This window comes from Euleptes europaea, chromosome 3 (genome assembly GCF_029931775.1).
Source record: "Euleptes europaea isolate rEulEur1 chromosome 3, rEulEur1.hap1, whole genome shotgun sequence".
Taxonomy (NCBI): domain Eukaryota; kingdom Metazoa; phylum Chordata; class Lepidosauria; order Squamata; family Sphaerodactylidae; genus Euleptes; species Euleptes europaea.
In genome coordinates this window covers 122,960,934-122,979,917 of record NC_079314.1, presented here as the reverse complement: position 1 = coordinate 122,979,917, position 18,984 = coordinate 122,960,934, and the positions used below count along the sequence as shown (strand labels likewise).

Genomic DNA, 18,984 nt, shown 5'->3' with positions numbered 1-18,984 from the left:
GAGGGGGCGGCCGCGGCGCAGCCAGGCTGGCGGGGAGGGGGCGGGGCGAAGGGGGGGGAGACCCGGGCGGCGCCCATTGGCCCGCGGCGCCCGGGGGGCGGCGCCGAGCGGCGGAGCCCCGCCCCTCCAAGGGCGCGACTCGATGGCGTCATGGGGAAAGGAAGATCGAAAAGCGGGGCCAGGCCGAGCGTTGGAGCCCCGCCCCTCCAAGGGAGCGACGGGCGGCGCGACTCGATGGCGTCACGGGGAAAGGAAGGTCGACAAGCGGGGCGGCGCCGAGCGTTGGAGCCACGCCCCTCCAAGGGAGCGACGGGCGGCGCGACTCGATGGCGTCATGGGGAAAAGAAGGTCGACAAGCGGGGCGAGGCCGAGCGTCGGAGCTCCGCCCCTTCAAGGGAGCGACGGGCGGCGCGGCTCGATGGCGTCACCGGGCGGGAAAAACGAACGGCGCGTCGGGGCCTCGGCCGGGCAGGGCGGCGGCTGTGGCGGCGATGGAGGAGGGGGAGTCGCGCTTCCTGCCCTTCCTGCAGCCCATCCGCGACCTCACCAAGAACTGGGAGGTGGACGTGGCGGCCCAGCTGGGCGAGTACCTGGAGGAGGTGAGCGGGGGCCCGGGGGTGCCAACCTCCCGGCGGGGCCTGGAGGTCTCCCGGAACTCCCGCTGGTCTTCAGGCGACAGGGATCCCCCCTCCTCCCAGGTCCCTCTTCGCCACCTGCGGGAGGTTTTTGGGGTGGAGACAGAGGAGGGCGGGGTTTGGGGGGGGAGGGACTTCAACGCCATAGAGTCCAATGGCCAAAGCGGCCGTTTCCTCCAGGGGAACTGGTCTCTATCGGCTGGAGATCAGTGGTAATAGTGGGAGATCTCCAGCTAGTACCTGGAGGTTGGCAACCCTACTGGGAGGGGGAGATGGGAGCAGAGTTGGGGGTGCGGGGTGCTAACAAAAGGTTCTAAGAAAAGAAACACCACCTATGACCAGATATAAGTAAATAATGATAACTTAAATAAATCAGCACTATATATGGGATGTGCATAAATATAACCAGATCCAGGAATCGGCACAGTTGTGCTCTACAATTTAATATCAACCGTGTAGCCTCGTAAATGCTGAATCCTCCAATAACCACTATCACATTTTATACCATATATTGTCAAACTATCCAAAAATATGTTTAAATATAAAGGCCCCCTGCGCAAGCACCGGGTCATTCCTGACCCATGGGGTGACGATCACATCCCGACGTTTCCAAGGCAGACTGTGTTTGCAGGGTGGTTTGCCATTGCCTTCCCCAGTCATCTACACTTTACCCCCAGAAAGCTGGGTACTCATTTTACTGACCTCGGAAGTATGGAAGGCTGAGTCGACCTCCAACCGGCTACCTGAAACTGACTTCCGCAGAGCTTGGACTGCAGTGTGCAGCTTACCACTCTGCGCCACAGGGCTCTTAAATAATAATAAAAAAGTTGACAAACAGCTGAAAATGTGGTCCACACTATTAGCTGGTATTTTTTTGGTGACAAAATGGGCTTACTTTATTGGCCAAAGGAAGGTTGCTAGTCAGCATCTCCGCTGAACTGATTTGCATGCCGTGCTTTGGTTTGATGTCAGTTGCCCTGGAAAAACAGCACAAACGCACTGAAGGTCGGCTACCAGTGTCAGTTTCAATTCAACTGAAGGAAGGCTAAGTGAAATGGAACCCCTCGTCTCGTCTTTTGCTTCAGTCTCGCTTCATGGTGTGCGACATAGACTTTATACTTACCTGTAACTCTTCAGCTTGTCATTAGCAAGCAGCACTTGTCACCAAAAAATTCCAGCTAATAGCATGGACGAGGAGCCCTGTGGCGCAGCAGGGTAAGCTGCAGTACTGCAGTCCAAACTCTGCTCACGACCTGAGTTTGATACCGACGGAAGTTGGTTTCAGGTAGCCGGCTCAAGGTTGACTCAGCCTTCCATCCTTCCGAGGTCGGTAAAATGAGTGCCCAGCTTGCTGAGGATAAAATGTAGATGACTGGGGAAGGCACTGGCAAACCACCCTGCAACAAAGTCTGCCTAGTAAACGTCGGAATGTGATGTCACCCCATGGGTCAGGAATGACTCGGTGCTTGCACAGGGGACCTTTACCTTTTTAAAGCGTGGACTACATTTTCAGCTGTTTGTCAACTCCTTATTTTTTGATAGTTTGACAATGTATGGTATAAAATGTGATAGTGGTTATTGGAGGATTCAGTGTTTACGAGGTTACATGGTTGATATTAAATTGTAAATTGTAGAGAACAACTGTGGCGATTCCTGGATCTGGTTATATTTACATGCATCCCATATATAGTGTTGATTTAATTAATCGTTATTTACTTACATTTGGTCATAGGTGCTGTTTCTTTTGTTAGATATACCACCTGGAGGTTGGTAACCCTAAACAACAGTCCCCAAACCATGCCTTCCCTAGGATACGCCCCCCCTCCTCAAATCTCCAGGAATTTCCCAACCTGGAGCCAGTAACCCTCGGCCCTCCCCTCCCTGGCTGCTTCCTGTCAGTCCACACCTGTGTCCAGTTCTGGGTACCACATTTTTTAGGAGGATGCAGAAAGATGGGGGCGGGGGTGGTCTGTGAAACAAATTCTAAAAGGAAAGGTTGAAGTAACAGCGTATGTGTGTCCTGGAGAAGAGAAGACTGAAGGAGAGTCTTGATTGCTCTCTTCAAACACCCAAGGGGCTGTCGCTGGAACTGGGGGAAAAAATGTTATCTGCTCCTTTGGAGGACAAGAATCGGTTGAATGGTCTGAAGTTACAAGAGGGTAGATTTTTTAGATGAATGTGGGCAGAAAGTTCCAAATGGTAAGAGCAGTTTGACAATGGAACCCTGAGGGACACAGGTCACCAGTCCGAAGCTGGGTATCCAGCTGTCAGTTGTAGTCTAGTTTGGATTTCCTGAGATCAGCACAAGGCTGGACGAGATGGCCTGTAAGTTCCTTTCCACTTTTAGAAGAAGAAGAAGAGTTGTTTTTTATACCCTGGTTTTCTCTACCTTTAAGGAGTCTCAAACTGGCTTACAATTGCCTTCTCTTCCTATCCCTACAACAGACACCTTGTAAGGTAGATTTAATGGGTTTAAATTGCAGTCGAAGAGGTACTGGATGGATATTAGGAATTTTTTTTTTACAGTAGTTCAGCAGTGGAATCAGCTGCCTGGGGAGGTGGTGAGCTCCTCCTCACTGGCAGTCTTTAAGCAGAGGCTGGACAAACACTTGTCAGGGATGCTCTAGGCCAGGGATGGCGAACCTTTTAGAGACCGAGTGCCCAAACTGCAACCCAAAACCCACTTATTTATTGCAAAGTGCCAACACAGCTAGACGTCCACATGGGGCTAGAGGTTGCCAGGTCCCTCTTTGCCATCTGCGGGAGGTTTTTGGGTGGAGCCTGAGGATGGTGGGGTTTGGGGAGGGACTTCAATGCCATAGAGTCCAATTGCCAAAGTGGCCATTTTCTCCAGGTGAACTGAAATAGCAGATCTCCTGCTACTACCTGGAGGTTGGCAACCCTGCATTGCGGCCGAGCAGGGGAAGGAAAGCAGCTTTAGCATAGCCCCCACCCCTTCAGTTTGGTTCTTTTTCCAACTGTTATCTTCATACGAATTTTACAAGACTGTTATGCGGGGGGGCTGATGGTGGGAACAGCCCTCTGCACATGCTCAGAGGCATCTTTGGTTGCATGAACGAGCAGAGTGGAAACCTGAGCTAAGCAAAGGGCTCGGCTCCAGCACAAACGCCAGGCGGGCCCCTGTTCGGCCCTCACCGCCAATCCCCCGTGCTGCAGTCACCGAGCAGCCTGCCGCAGACGGCTGCCAGGCGTCCCACTCCCGGTCCAGCCCCATCCCAGCTCCACCTCTTCCAGTCCTCAGCAGAAGGCTCGTCGTTGTCTTCACTTCCGGAGCGCGCAGCCGGCGACTGCGGAGAAGGCGCTGGAAAGGAGCCCAGTGCTTCCCGGAGGAGCCGGGAAGGCACCGCTGGTCCCCAGCCTCCTCAGCCGGGGGAACAAACTCAGGTGAACTCTGTGCTGGGGCGACAGTGTGCGTGCCCACAGAGAGGGCTCTGAGTGCCACCTTTGGCACCCGTGCCATAGATTCACCACCACTGCTGTAGGCTGATCCTGCACTGGGCAGGGGGTTGGCCTAGATGGCCTGTATGGCCCCTTGCAACTCTATGATTCTAGGTGGAGCTGAGAGAGTTCTGAGAGAACTGTGACTAGCCCAAGGTCACCCAGGTGCCTTCATGTGTAGGAGCAGGCAAACTAACCCAGATAACCAGGTTAAGAGTCTGCTCTTCATGTGGAGGAGCAGGGAATCGAATCTGGTTCTCCAGATTAGACTCTGACGCTCTTAACCACTGCGCCACGCAGGCTCTCTAGGAATCTATGACTTTACCTTCCGTCCCTCATTGCTCCGCCCTGTTGCTCTGACTGCAGCTCGAGCAGATCTGCATTTCATTCGATGGCGGCAAAACCACCATGAACTTCATCGAGGCGGCGCTGCTGATCCAAGGCTCAGCCTGCATCTACAGTAAGAAGGTGAGAAGACTGGTGGGGCCAACCTGGGGCTGGGCAGGGCAGAAGAAAGAGCTGTGCCACCAAGGAAGGGATGGGGAGGGGCCGTGTCTCAGTGTGTAGAGCATCTGCTTGGCATGCAAAAGGTCCCAGGTTCAATCCCCGCCATCTCCAGTTAAAGGCACTAGGCAAGTAGGTGAAGTGAAAGACCCTTGCCTGAGACCCTGGAGAGCTACTGCCAGTCTGAGTAGACAATGCTGAGTTTGATGGACCGAAGGTCTGATTCAGTTGAAGGCAGCTTCATGTGTTCATCAAGCCAGACAGGTGCTGGCTCTGGGGCTTCCTTGTGCTGTAACTTTGGCGCTCTGTGATTTATTTCTTGTTCAGTACGAGAAGCAGAAGCCACGTAATGAGGGAGAAAGAACGTGGACTTTCCCAAGCAGGATTGGTCCTTAGGATCTTATTCAATTGAGGACCCTCCACACACACCACACCTAAAAAAAAATATTACAGATATTGAGAAGGTGCAGAAAAGAGCAACCAAAATGATTAGGGGACTAGAGCAAGTGCCCTATGAGGAGCAGTTAAAACGCTTAGGGCTGTTTAGCTTGGAAAGAAGGCGCTTGAGGGGAGACATGATAGAGGTCTGTAAAATTATGCATGGTTTGGAGAGAGTGGACAGTTTTTCTCCCTCTCCCATAATACTAGAACGCAGGGTCATCTGCTGAAGCTGGAGGCTGAGAGATTCAAAACAGATAAAAGGAAATATTTCTTCACACAATGCATAGTTAAATAGTGGAACTCTCTTCCCCAAAATGTGGTGATGGCTGCCAACTTGGAAGGCTTTAAGAGGAGAGTGGACCTGTTTTTGGAGGAAAGGGGTATTCATGGCTACTAGTTAAAATGGATACTAGTCGTGATGCATACCTATTCTCTCCAGGATCAGAGGAGTATGCCAAACATATTAGGTGCTGTGGAACACAGGCAGGATGGTGCTGCTGCGGTCGTCTTGTTTGGGGGCTTCCTAGAGGCACCTGGTTGGCCACTGTGAACAGACTGCTGGACTTGATGGGCCTTGGTCTGATCCAGCAGGGCTTTTCTTATGTTCTTATGTTCACACCCCGAGGGTGTGTGACTGCTTACTTTCTAGGACTCTGAAGATGTAGCCCAGACATATTCCAAATAGGAAGAACTAGAGGATATCTTTGAGATGGTCTTGTGATTGTTTAGCGTGTCTGTTCCAACAGGGGAAAACCCCAGGGGATTTACTTTTGCGTTATAACTGTTTGTTCCCGGAAGGCACGTGTCACGGGGCTCCACCGCTCATGTTGTCGGTGTGGATGCACCACAAGGTACACTTTAGTTCAGTGCTTGAACGGCTGGAGGGGTGAAGGCCTGGAACAATTTAGGGTTTGTTTTCCAAAGGGAAGAGGGTGTCGGAAATGTGTCTCCCCTTGAAATAAATAAATTGGGGTTTCACTTTAGTGGGCTTTGTGGAAGGGTATATGTTTTTGTGGATTGCGTCCTTCGGGATCGTGGCCCTTCCTAGCTCCTGATCCCCTAGTTTTTTTTTTCCTCAGGTGGAGTATCTCTACTCTTTGGTTTACCAGGCGCTCGACTTAATCTCCAACAAGAAGTGAGTGAAGCCTTTTCTTCATGAGGGGGTGGGGTTGACAGGCTGCCACTTTCTGAGCCTCGTCTGAACCTCTTGGATTTGGTTAATTCAGTTCTTCCTCCTACCGCTTAGGGGGGAAAATGCTCTTAATTTGTTATGTGCTTTAGTTGTGCAAAGCCTTTTACTCCTGCCTGTCCATCTCTGTTAAACCCTTTTTTACAAACCAGACTCCATCCTCTTCGGAGGTTTTTAAGCAGAGGCTAGATGACAAAGTCCTCCACCAAAGACTGCTAAGCAGACTTCATAGTCATGGGATAAGAGGACATCCTCTTATGGATTGAGAGCTGGCTGAAAAATAGGAAGCAGAGAGTAGGAATCAATGGTCAGTTCTCCCAATGGCGGGATGTGAGCAGTGGGGTGCCTCAGGGATCTGTGTTGGGACCGGTGCTTTTCAACCTGTTCATCAATGACCTGGAGTTGGGGTTAAACAGTGAAGTAGCCAAGTTTGCAGATGACACCAAATTATTTAGGGTGGTTAAAACAAAATCGGACTGTGAAGAGCTCCAGAAGGATCTCTGCATACTGGAAGAATGGGCATTAAAATGGCAAATGAGATTCAATGTGAGTAAGTGTAAAGTGATGCATATTGGGGCAAAAAATCCCAACTTCACATATACACTGATGGGATCTGTGCTGGCAGCGATTGACCAAGAAAGGGATCTTGGGGTGGTAGTGGATAGCTCAATGAAGATGTCAACCCAGTGTGCGGCTGCTGTCAAAAAGGCAAATTCCATGCTGGCCATAATTAGACGAGGAATAAAGAATAAAACTGCTGTCATACTGCCCTTGTACAAATCTATGGTGAGACCACACTTGGAATACTGTGTACAGTTCTGGTCACCACACCTAAAAAAAGGATATTACAGAGCTTGAGAAGGTGCAGAAAAGAGCAACCAAAATGATCCGGGGACTAGAGCAACTGTCCTATGGGGAGTGGTTAAGACGCTTAGGGCTGTTTAACTTGGAAAGAAGGCGGCTGAGGGGAGACATGATAGAGGTCTATAAAATTATGCATAGTTTGGAAAGAGTGGACAGGGAGACGTTTTTCTCCCTCTCTCATAATACTAGAACATGGGGTCATCTGCTAAAGCTGGAGGGTGAGAGATTCAAAACAGATAAAAGGAAGTATTTTTTCACACCACGCATAGTTAAATTGTGGAACTCCCTTCCCCAGGATGTGGTGATGGCTGCCAGCTTGGAGGGCTTTAAGAGGGGAGTGGACATATTCATGGAGGAGAGGGGTATTCATGGCTATTAGTTAGAATGGATACTAGTCATGCTGCATACCTATTCTCTCTAGCATCAGAGGAGCATGCCTATTATTTTGGCTGCGGTGGAACACAGGCAGGATGGTGCCTCGGTCGTCTTGTTTGGGGGCTTCCTAGAGGCACCTGGTTGGCCACTGTGTGAACAGACTGCTGGACTTGATGGGCCTTGGTCTGATCCAGCAGGGCCTTTCTTATGTTCTTATGATGGCCATCTGTCAGCATTGCCAATTCTTTGCACTTATGCAGCTCATGAGAGGGAGGGCAGGAAGGGTTGTGTCAGTGTTTGGCTCTCGTGGCCCTTTCTTGCATGCCCAGGGTAGCGCCAATTGCCACTTTGGGGTCAGGAAGCAATTTTCCTCCTGGCCAGATTGGCCAGAGATCCTGGAGGATTTTTTTTGCCATTTTCTGGGCATGGAGTAGGGGGTCACTGTGTGTGAGGGGGGAGGTTGTTGTGGGTTTCTTGCATTGTGCAAGGGGTTGGACTAGATCAGGGCTTCTTAAACTTTTCCCACTTGTAACCCCTTTTTGCCTGAGAAATTTTTACGCATCCCCTGGTATATAGGTATATAAAATAGGTATCCAAATCAAACATTTACTTGTAATAAATCATAAAGAAGTGTATTTTAAAACCATTCTTTGGTATACCTATAATTTTACCATTTACTGTTGCCAAATATTTTGCGCCCCTCCCCCCCAAATTCAGTTACACGACCCGATATGGGGTCGTAACCCACAGTTTAAGAAGCTTTGGACTGGATGACCCTGGTGGCCCCTTCCAACTCTGATTCTGTATGCCTTTTCTAAGGCTGGACGTTCCCGTTTGAGTAATTGGTTGCCCAGTTTTATTGGTGATTTTATTGATTAACTCGTTCTCCGAACTTGTTCCCTTTGGAGGCCAAAGAGTGTTGTTTCTCTTCCCATTCTGCCCCCTCCTTTCCCTTAGGCGGGAGAAGCAGCCATCATCTAAGGGAGAAAATGGGGCGGATCCAGATGTCAGCGCTGGACCAGAATCGGAAGAGGAAAGGGTAAGGCTCGGAGGAGGAGCGGGGTTTCCTTTCTGGCCCTTTAGTGCAGCCAAACTTGTTTTCTCATTTATTACGTATTTACAAGATGTGTATCCCGCCTTTCTGCCTAAGGGCCACCAAGGTGGCGAACAATTTAAAACATATATGTTAAAATCACACAGAATCATTAACACCCTCCCAACATAAATCATTAAAACAATTGAAACAGATTCGGTTCTTGTAAGTTATCCGGGTTGTGTGACAGTGGTCTTGGTATTTTCTTTCCTGACGTTTCGCCCACAGCTGTGTAAGGCATCTTCAGAGGAGTAACACTGAAGGACAGCTGTAAGCGAAACGTCAGGAAAGAAAATACCAAGACCATGGTCACACAACCCGGATAACCTACAAGAACCGATGAACTTTGACCATGAAAGCCTTCGACAATTAAAACAGAAATTTAAACCTTGGTTAGGAAAGAGGGTTCGCTGAGGGAATGCCAAACGAAACAGGATTATACTTTGGGAGCGATTGTGGTCTAAGGCAATAAAATTTACAGCTAGCCAGAGCCTGAAAGAGAACTGGTATAAGATGTTCTTCTATTGACATCTGACACCAAAAGACATTAGCAAGATCAGTAAGAGTATGGATGGATGGTGTTGGAAATTCGAAGTTGTAGATGAGACATTCTTTCACTGCTGGTGGTCATGCTGCAAAATTTAAAAAAAATTGGGTGATGGTGCATCAAGAAATTCAAAAAATACAGAGAATTAATCGTCCTCTAGACCCCCAAACTCTGCTTTTAGGAATTCTACCAGCATCTATTGGCAAAGATAAAACAGAACTGTTAAGATATATGTTAACAGCAGCAAGAGTAACAATTTAAAACATACGTGGTAAAATCACACGAAACCATTAACACCCCCCCCCCAACACAACTCATTAGAACAGAAATTTAAACCTTGGATAGGAAGGAGGGATCACTGAGGAAATGCCAAACGAAACAGGAAAATCGGTTCTTGTAGGTTATCCAGGTTGTGTGACCGTGGTCTTGGTATTTTCTTTCCTGACGTTTCACCCACAGCTGTGGCAGGCATCTTCAGAGGAGTAACACTGAAGGACAGTGTCTCTCAGTGTCAAGTGTGTAGGAAGAGCAATATATAGTCTGAAGGGGGTTGGGTTTGAGCTGAGTCATTGTCCTGCAAAGTATTGAAGGTAATGTGCTAATCATTGTCCAGTAAGTATCAAGAAAATGTGCTAATGAGGGTGTGGTATGTTAATGTGGAACCATTGTATCCTGAAGTGACTGTTAACATGTGGAATCCAAAGCTAATCCGCATGGCTATTGTGGACTGTAGTCTTTGTTAGTCTGGAGGTTTTCAGGACAGGAAGCCAAGCCTTATTCATTCTTAAACTCTCTTCTTTTCTGTTAAAGTTGTGCTGATGTTTATGAATTTCAATGGCTTCTCTGTGCAGTCTGACAAAATAGTTGGTAGAATTGTCCAGTCTTTCAGTGTCTTGGAATAAGACCCTGTGTCCTGTTTGTGAAAGTCCATGTTCAGCCACTGCTGATTTCTCAGGTCACTTCAGGATACACATTCAGGATACAAACAGGATACACTTCAGGATACACACAGGATACACATGGTTCCACATTAACATACCACACCCTTATTAGCACATTATCTTGATACTTACAGGACAATGATTAGCACATTGCCTTCAATACTTTGCAGGACAATGACTCAGCTCAAACCCAACCCCCTTCGGACTATATATTACTCTTCCTACACACTTGACACTGAGAGACACTCCTTCAGTGTCACTCCTCTGAAGATGCCTGCCACAGCTGTGGGCGAAACGCCAGGAAAGAAAATACCAAGACCACGGTCACACAACCCGGATAACCTACAAGAACCGATGAACTCTGACCGTGAAAGCCTTCGCAAATATTTTGAAACAGGAAAAGTCTTCCCCTGCTGGCAGAAGACAGCCACAGAAGGGGGACAGATGAGGCTCCCTGGGGAGAGAGTTGCCACGCTTTGGTGCCATGACTGAGAAGGCCCTCTTCCGATTTTCCACCCTCCTCATTTCACCTGAAGCAGGGCTGGTTCATAGAGAGTAGGCGGTTCTCGCCCACGATGGGAGCGGATTTCACACAGGCTCTGAACAGCACAACACCACTCAAACTGGGAAGAGAAATCTTAGATCCAGTATTAATCTGTAACAAGTTGATATTATTTCAGTGAGAGATTAGGAAACTAGGGACTGGGGTGGGTGGGCAGAAAACAAAAAAGAATTCCAAGGGTAGGGTTTTCCTTTCCTAACTGCTTCCTATGTAATTTTGCAACTGCTCTACCTGCCTTTCCTTGTCAGAATCTCTTTTTTCTTTCTGCAGTTCCTGTCTTTGGATGACATTCAAGACAGCAGCAGAGCGAACTCAGACCTGAGGGATAACCATCGGCGCAGTGTGAGTGGCTTCCGTTCCCACCAGCCTCCCTTGCAGCTTTCAGATTTCTGAATGTTAGATGAAGGGTCAGGAATTATGGAGAGGGGCTTACTGACTCCCAGGTCCAGGCATTAAGACGCAGGTGGGACAGGCTTTTGGGTTGGGGGGAATGTAAGGTTTGTAAAGGCTGACATTTCCTCTGGATTTTCCGGTGTTTATTGATGCAAAACATTTTTATGCCGCCTTCAAACATTTATGATTATAAAGCAATTCAATAAAAACACATAAACCCCACCAGAACCAGGAAGGAGTGCTAGGAACCATTTTTGGGTGCTTGCCAAAGGAAACAACAAAGTCTTCACCTGTGTGAGAAAGACATTGATAGAGGGAGACAGACTCCCTCTTCCGTGGACTTCTCTCCAGCTTTTACCCTTGCAGTCTGCTGACCCCTTTCCTGACGGCAGCAACAGCCCACAAGAGAACTAGGAGGGGCTGTGGCTCAGTGGTAGAGCATCTGCTTGGCATGGAGAAGGTCCCAGGTTCAATCCTAGGCATCTCCAGTTCAAGGGACTAGGCAAGTAAGTGATGTGAAAGACCCCTGCCTGAGACCCTGGAGAGCCACTGCCGGTCTGAGTAGACAATACTGACTTTGATGGACTGAGGGTCTGGTTCAGTACAAGGCAGCTTCATGTTGCTCATCCCACCACCCCCGCCCCCCACAGCCCTGAGCAGCCAAGCACCTCTCCTCAGCCAGGCTGACATTTTTCTTCCCAGGCTGTCACTGTCGTCCCCTTGACTCCGATGGCCCTGGTGCCCCCAGAGGAGGCGGAAAAGAAGGACAACCCCCTGTTCAGGTAAGCTCCTCTCCCTGGGCTGGCAGGACCTTGTATACCCCTCCCCCCACAAACACTCCATTTTGTCAAGGGGGGGTTCTCATCACTTCAAGTCCTTCCCTCTTCACTTGCTGAGCTTCTGTTTGTTAAACTGGCTGAGTTGGAGATTGAGTTCATTATCTCATGTTCCCCTCTCCCCATTTTATGATTCCTCAGGAGCAAAATGTCTTGCCCAATTATGTGCCTCGAAATATTGAACCCCCCAAGCTATCTTATGTTCTTATACCACTGCTTTTTTTCTATTAGGAGAACATTCAGGTATATCCCACCAGGTCTCTCTATTTGTATTCCCAGCTAAGAAAATCCGTGCTGGTTGTTAGGGAAAACAAAGATCCTGTTTTGTTTTCTTTTAAAGATAACATGCTAGTGTGTGCATATGTTCATATAAAGTTTATATAAAGTTCATATATAAGTTTATATTTGTTGGTCATTTTATCTGAGGATGCGTGCATGCTGAACGTGAATGGGTGAGTTAGGTTCTTGCATTTTGCAGGAAGAAAAAAAGAGGGAGCCACACCAAAACGAAGACGAAGAAACAAGTGGTGCAAGGGAATTGATATTTTAATAAATTTCGTAACCCCAACATGTTTTGCGTGTGCTTCAAATGACAGATTTGCTTTATTGCTTGCATAGGAATTTATTGCTTGAAATAGGAAAAGATACCCCTTGAAGAACCTTACTCCTAACATGTTGGGGTTCAGAACTTATTAAAATATTATTTCCCTTGCACCAATTGTTTCTTCATCGTCATCTTGCATTTTACAGGCATCATTTTCTTCTGTTTGCATTCGGCTTCAGCAATAACGTTTTCTGAGTGTTTCTTACTGCTTCTACAAGGCTGAGGTAAGGAGCTTGCTGCGTTTCCCTGGCTTAGCTTCAATCTGTTCCCTTGCAGCCGTAAAGGGGAGATCTTGGCGAGCCGGAAGGACTTCACCATGAACTCGTGCACTCCCCACGCCAATGGGGCCTTCATGGTGGAGCTGGCAGGACTTTCGCCCACTCAGTGCCTACCTGGGAGGAACATCGAATGGGACGGTGGCAACTCCGTGGGTATGGATGGCACATAGCCCGCACAGCTGTTAAATGCAGCCTCAGCCGGCGCTGAAGGCCTGCTCGAGGAGGGTGAGGCTGAGTTTAGAGTAGAACTTAAGAGGAGACCCATTGGAAGGCGTCAGAAAGGGTCCACCCAGCCTCCTGTTTCTGACTGTGGGCAGCCAGATGCCTCTGGGAAGCCTCTTGCTGGGCAGAGAAGGGGCAGCTGCATCTTGAAAAGCAGTCTGGAACGTGACCTGAAAATGGGTTGGTGCAGAGGCCAAGCGGAGGACCATAAAAGCTGCTTGCCCAAGTAAAACATGCAGTTGACATCACATGTCCATACTACCGAACCTGAAGTGGGTAGAAAAGAGCTCCTCAAGAGGAGCATGCTTTAGCTGATCTGTGTACAGCGCTCCCTCAACATACCAGGCTGTTCCCAAAATGTGTGCCTTGCAGTCCTTAGCTCCAGGCAGGAATGCAGACAGACTCTAGACACTTGACAAAGCCAGGGAAGATGGGGAGGGGCCAAGGCTCAGTGGTAGAGCCTCTGCTTGGCGTGCAGAAGGTTCCAGGTTCAATCCCTAGCATCTCCATTTAAAGGGACTAGGCAAGTAGGTGATGTGAAAGACTTCTAGCCTGAGACCCTGGAGAGCCATGGAGAGGGGCGATGGCTCAGAGAGCCTCTGCCTTGCATGCAGAAGGGTCCCAGGTTCAATCCCCAGCATCTCCAGTTAAAGGGACTTGACAAGCAGGTGATGTGAAAGACTTCTCTGCCTGAGACCCTGGAGAGCCGCTGCCTGTCTGAGTAGACAATACTGACTTCAATGGACCAAGGGTCTTGAGTCAGAATCAGGCAACTTCATGTGTTCATGTGTCCATACTCCCCAACCTGGAGCGGGTAGAAAAGGACTCCTCAAGAGGGTCATGCTTCAGCTGACCTCTGCACAGCGTTCCCTCAACATGCCAGGCTGTTCCCAAAGTCCGCACCTCACAGTCCTTAGCTCCAGGCAGGAAGGCAGGCAGACTCTGGACACTTGGCAAAGCCTGGGGAGTTGGCATGCTCACCATGCTTTTGCTGTCTGGCAGTGAAATAGTAGAGTCCAGGCAGCTCAGTCGGTAGACCATCAGACCTTTAATCTGATGGCCCAGGGTTCAAGCCCCTGTCTGGGTGGCAATGAGAGATTCAAAACAGATAAAAGGAAGTCTTTCTTCACACAACACATAGTTAAATTGTGGAACTCCCTGCCCCAGGAAGTAGTGATAGCTGCCAACTTGGAAGGATTTAAGAGAGCAGTGGACATGTTCCTGGAGGAGAGGGCTATCCATGGCTACTCGTCAAAATGGATACTGGTCATGATGCATACCTATTCTCTCCAGGATCACAGGAGCATGCCTATTATATGAGGTACAGTGGAATGCAGGCAGGACAATGTTGCTGCAGTCGTCTTGCTTGGGGGTTTCCTGGAGGCACCTGGTTGGCCACTGTGTGAACAGACTGCTGGACTTGATGGGCCTGGGTCTGATCCAGCAGGGCTTTCCTTATGTTCTTATGATGTTTTTTTGTCCTGACCTTGATGGCCCAAACTAGCCAGATCTCATCAGATCTTGGAAGCTAAGCGAGGACAGCCGTGGTTAGTCCTTGGATGGGAGGCCACCAAGGAAGTCCTGGGTTGCTCAGCCCCTCTGTATGTCTCTTGAAAACCCTATGAGAGGTCACCACAAGTCGGCTGTGACTTGATGGCACTTCCCACCGATGAAATGGTGGTTCATCCATCCATGGTGACTGGCAATCTCCTTGCGGCGTGCGGCGTTTCTTCTGATTGCTGGGCCCGCAGAACCGACCCCTTTGCCTACAAGGGCCTTCTGTTCCACCTCCCTGCTCACGTTGATGAGTCAGGCCTAAGAGCTCAGGGGGAGCTCCAGACTTGCTGCATGGATCAGCGGTAACACAGCCGTGGGAATGTGTGTGTGTGTATCTTGCATGCCTCTCACTCCCCTCTTGTTCTCTGCTGCAGGAGCCCAGCGCCTTGCCCCTGCACCTGGTGGGGTCCCTATGGAGGCCAGCGTGTGTGAGATGCCTGTTCTTGCCCTGAACTTCTCTGGGGAAGGAGGTGAGTTGTGGCTGCAATGTGGGGAGCGGGCCACACAGAGATGTAAAATTTCCAGAGGTTTTGAAGTGGGGGGGAATAGAAATGATTGAAATCTATGCAATAGTTACCTATAAATGCAATTGTTGGAAATTACATCAATATATGTACATAGAATCATAGAGTTGTCCAGCCTCTGCTTAAAGACTGCCAGTGAGGGGGAGCTCACCACCACCCTAGGTAGCTGACTCCACTGTCTATAAAATTATGCATGGTGTGGAGAGCGTGGACAGGGAGAAGCTTTTCTCCCTCTTTCATAATACCAGAATGCGGGGTCATCTGCTGAAGCTGGAGGGTGAGAGATTCAAAACAAAGAAAAGGAACTATTTCTTCACACAATGCCTAGTTCAGTTGTGGAACTCCCTGCCCCAGGATGTGATGGCTGCCAACTTGGAAGGCTTTAAGAGGGGAGTGGACATGTTCATGGATACTAGTCAAAATGGATACTAGTCATGATGCATACCTATTCTCTCCAGGATCACAGGAGCATGCCTGTTATAGTAGGTGCTGTGGGACCCAGGCAGGCTAATGCTGCTGCAGTCGCCTTGTTTGTGGGCTTCCTGGAGGCACCTGGTTGGCCGCTGTGTGAACAGTCTGCTAGACTCGATGGGCCTGGGTCTGATTCAGCAGGGCCTTTCTGATGTTCTTAAGTGTGCACGAGTTAACCACCTGCCCGCCCCTCCGCAAGTTGGTGGCTGCAAGGCTGGACAGTATTTTTGCTCTCTGCCCCCCCCCCCCAAAAGCAGAAGCAGTGGGATCCGCATGTGGTGACGACGACGGCGGAGGTGGTGGCGACTTCTTGCTGGACATCTCAGATGGAGGCCCAGAGGCTCCTGCGACGGCTGCCCTGCACAATCTGCATCAAGCGGTATTTGGGGCAAGGATGCAAGATGCAACTTAAGTTCTTTGTTCCCGGTGGAGATTCTGACGCTCTCCTGTGCAGGAAATCTGACAGCCCTGCTCTCCTCTCTTGCAGGGTATCCCCCAGCAGAAAGGATACACGTTGCGGGAGAGACCTCCTGTCCCAGAGAACAATGCTCAAATAAAGGTAAGGGGGGGTGCACTCCCCACACCAGAGAAGCATCAGACCTTTTGACAAGTTTCAGAGGGTGTCTGAGGAAGGGAGGTTTGACTCTTGAAAACTTATACCCCCAAAATCTTGTGGTCTCTAAGGTGCTACTGGACTCGACTCAAGCTATTCTTTTGACAAGGAATGCCTGCGTTCGTTCTGTCTCTGTCTCTCTCTCTCTGTCCCCTTCCCCCCCTCTTTCTCCCCCCCTCCCCATGGCTCATGGAGTCTGTTGAGCTTTGGCTAGAATATGATCCTCCTTGTCACACACTGGCCTGAACAGTGTGGTCCCCTGATTCGAAATGGGGGCTTCTGCTCTTAGTCAGGGCAAACCTAGCCGCTGCTTCTCAGTTTCTGAGAAGAGATGAAGGAATTAAAAGACTGAATGTTCTTTTCTAGAGAAGCAGAAAAGAGCCAGAGTCCAGCAGCACTTTAAAGACTAACAAACTTTCTGGCAGGGTGTGAGCTTTCGTGAGCCACAGCTCACTTCTTCAAATGCATCTAGAATGTGAGTCCATCTGTCCTTAAGTAGAGAAGAGTGAATTAGACACTTTGCTAGAGAGTCAGAGATGCTGTGTTCGCTCAGCATCTGAGGATCCTCTGCCCTGCTCTTGTTTTGGTCCCATCCTACCTTCCACAGTAGTGGGAACTGAATAACAAAAGAAAAGCCCTGCTGTGTCAGAACTGGGGTCCATCTTCTCCAGCACTAGGTTTGGGATATACAAAGGATGTCTTCTCACACTGGGCAGTTACATTGATGGCCGCCAGCCCAGATGATATTGAGAAGGAGCTGGATATATTTTTCTGGAGGGAAAAACAACTAGCATCTATTAGCCGTGTTAGTAGAACCTTCCTGTTCAGGGGCAGTCTATATCTTTCCACATTTGTTTTTTGCCATCAAGTCACGGCTGACTTATTGCGTCCCTGTAGGGTTTTCAAGGAAAGAGAGGTTCAGAGGTGATTTGCCATTGCCTGCCTCTGCGTCATGCCCCTAGTAATCCTTGGAGGTCTCCCATCCAAATACTTGCCAGGGTCGAGGATGAGAGTGTGTGACCGGCCCAAGGTCACCCAGCAGGTTTCCATGGCAGAGTGGGGATTTGAACCTGTGTTTCCCACATCCTAGTCCGACACCTTCACCACTACACCACGCTGGCTCTCATCTATCTTTCCACATACTGAGGACAAATTGAGAAGGGCTACTCTGCCTGCCAGCTTCTGTTGGCCACTATTGGCCTTTGGCTTAATTCAGCATAGGCCATCCTTTCATATACGTGCCAAGGCCCACTTTGTTTATGTTCCTTGCGCTTCAGCATTTGAAAACTGTTCTCTCTGCTGCTCTATGTGCTGGCCTTACTGTGGTGCATGGAGAGAAACTGGCAGAGAGAAAAGGTATATTTTCACCTTTTCTATTTTGATAAGAAGGCATGGTGCGGAGTGGTAAGCTGCAGTAGTGCAGTCAAAAGCTCTGCTCACGACCTGAGTTCAATCCCAATGGAAGTCGGTTTCAGGTAGCCGGCTCAAGGTTGACTCAGCCTTCCATCCTTCTGAGGTCGGTAAAATGAGTACCTAGCTTGCTAGGTAGGCGACTGGGGAAGGCAATGTAGATGACTGGGGAAGGCAATGGCAAACCACCCCATAAACACAGTCTACCTAGCAAACGTTGTGATGTGACGTCACCCCATGGTTCAGTAATGATCCAGTGCTTGCACAGGAGACTACCTTTACTTTTAAGTAGGTTTGGGCATCGTGATTTGACTTTTCATTTTGTTGTTCTGGCTGCTCAGTCTTGTCTTGGGCGTGGCAAAGGTGTCTCTGCTCCTTGCCAGTCCAGACCTTACATCAGAGCCCTGATGGTGCCTCTCTTCCTTTTCCAGGAGATGCTGGACCCCTGGCGCAGCCTGGACCCATTCAGTTCCTCATGTGACAAGCCCCTGAAGAAAGGTATTTCGAGGGAGGCATAGAATCATAGAGTTGGAAGGGACCACTGGGGTCATCTAGTCCAACCGCCTGCACAAGGCAGGAAATTTGCAACTACCTGTCTGAAGTATTGGCAGTCCATGATACTTCATCAGAGCAAGGAACCAAGGATCACCTGTGCGTTGCAGGAATCCTTCCTGAGTCCCCAGAGGGTGATGAAAGAAAAAAGAATTGTCAAGCCTATTGAAAGGGTGGCGAGGGCGGACACGAGGATGAGTGTTGTGAACTGGCCACCTCCCTCTCTCCAGGCAAGCCGCTCACAGTGCCCCGAAGCCTGAACGACCTGCCAGGCTCCAAGCGGAAGAGGAGGACGTCCAGCAAGCGGCAGGAATTCACCAAGTGGTTCTTGGCCACAGGTGAGTGCCGTGGCTCCTGGCCCTCCTCCCAAAGCACCAGTCACAGAGCCGGGGAAGGGGGCGGATGGCTGGGTGAGATCCAGCCTTGCCAGCGCAGGAATCGGCTCGGCTATTCCAGCGGTCTTGGGGTGAAAGGGCTTGAGGGGGCTTCTCACTAGGGTCCCCAGGAAGACTTTCAAGAACCCGTCTTGTCAAGCAGCATCGGCTGCTCCTGGAAAGGAAGCTCCTTCAATCCTCATGGATCCTTGGGTCTTAGAAGGAGACAGCAAGATGTCTGGGGATGGGGGGGGGGGGGGTAAGGTGGGGACTCTAAGCCAAGAAGGCCTCTGCTGTGGGTATCCCCTCAATCTTGAGATCCAGTGTGGTGTAGTGGTTAAGAGCGGTGGTTTGGAGCGGTGGACTCTGGAGAACCGGGTTTGATGCTCTGCTCCTCCACATGAGCGGCGGAGGCTAATCTGGTGAACTGGATTTTTTCCCCACTCCTGCACATGAAGCCAGCTGGGTGACCTTGGGCTAGTCACAGGTCTCTATGAGCTCTCTCAACCCCACCTATCTCACAGGATGTCTGTTGTGGGG

The 18,984-nt window shown here is 49.7% G+C and overlaps 1 protein-coding gene and 1 non-coding gene across 2 annotated transcripts in view; both read left to right on the top strand.

The window, feature by feature from the left end:
• Positions 1-478: 478 nt before the first annotated feature.
• Positions 479-18,984, top strand: part of NCAPH2 (non-SMC condensin II complex subunit H2) — a 33,119-nt gene continuing 14,613 nt past the window's right edge. Inside the window, exons 1-12 of the mRNA XM_056846648.1 lie at positions 479-599; positions 4,461-4,562; positions 6,119-6,174; positions 8,425-8,506; positions 10,881-10,952; positions 11,706-11,785; positions 12,720-12,874; positions 14,875-14,970; positions 15,750-15,874; positions 15,983-16,054; positions 17,950-18,016; positions 18,301-18,408. Coding sequence (XP_056702626.1) covers positions 492-599; positions 4,461-4,562; positions 6,119-6,174; positions 8,425-8,506; positions 10,881-10,952; positions 11,706-11,785; positions 12,720-12,874; positions 14,875-14,970; positions 15,750-15,874; positions 15,983-16,054; positions 17,950-18,016; positions 18,301-18,408 — 1,123 coding nt within the window. The 5' untranslated portion in view covers positions 479-491. The remainder of the gene's footprint in view (positions 600-4,460; positions 4,563-6,118; positions 6,175-8,424; positions 8,507-10,880; positions 10,953-11,705; positions 11,786-12,719; positions 12,875-14,874; positions 14,971-15,749; positions 15,875-15,982; positions 16,055-17,949; positions 18,017-18,300; positions 18,409-18,984) is intronic.
• TRNAK-UUU (transfer RNA lysine (anticodon UUU)) lies at positions 13,958-14,030 on the top strand. The gene has a single exon. It is a non-coding gene; the product is annotated as a tRNA-Lys (tRNA).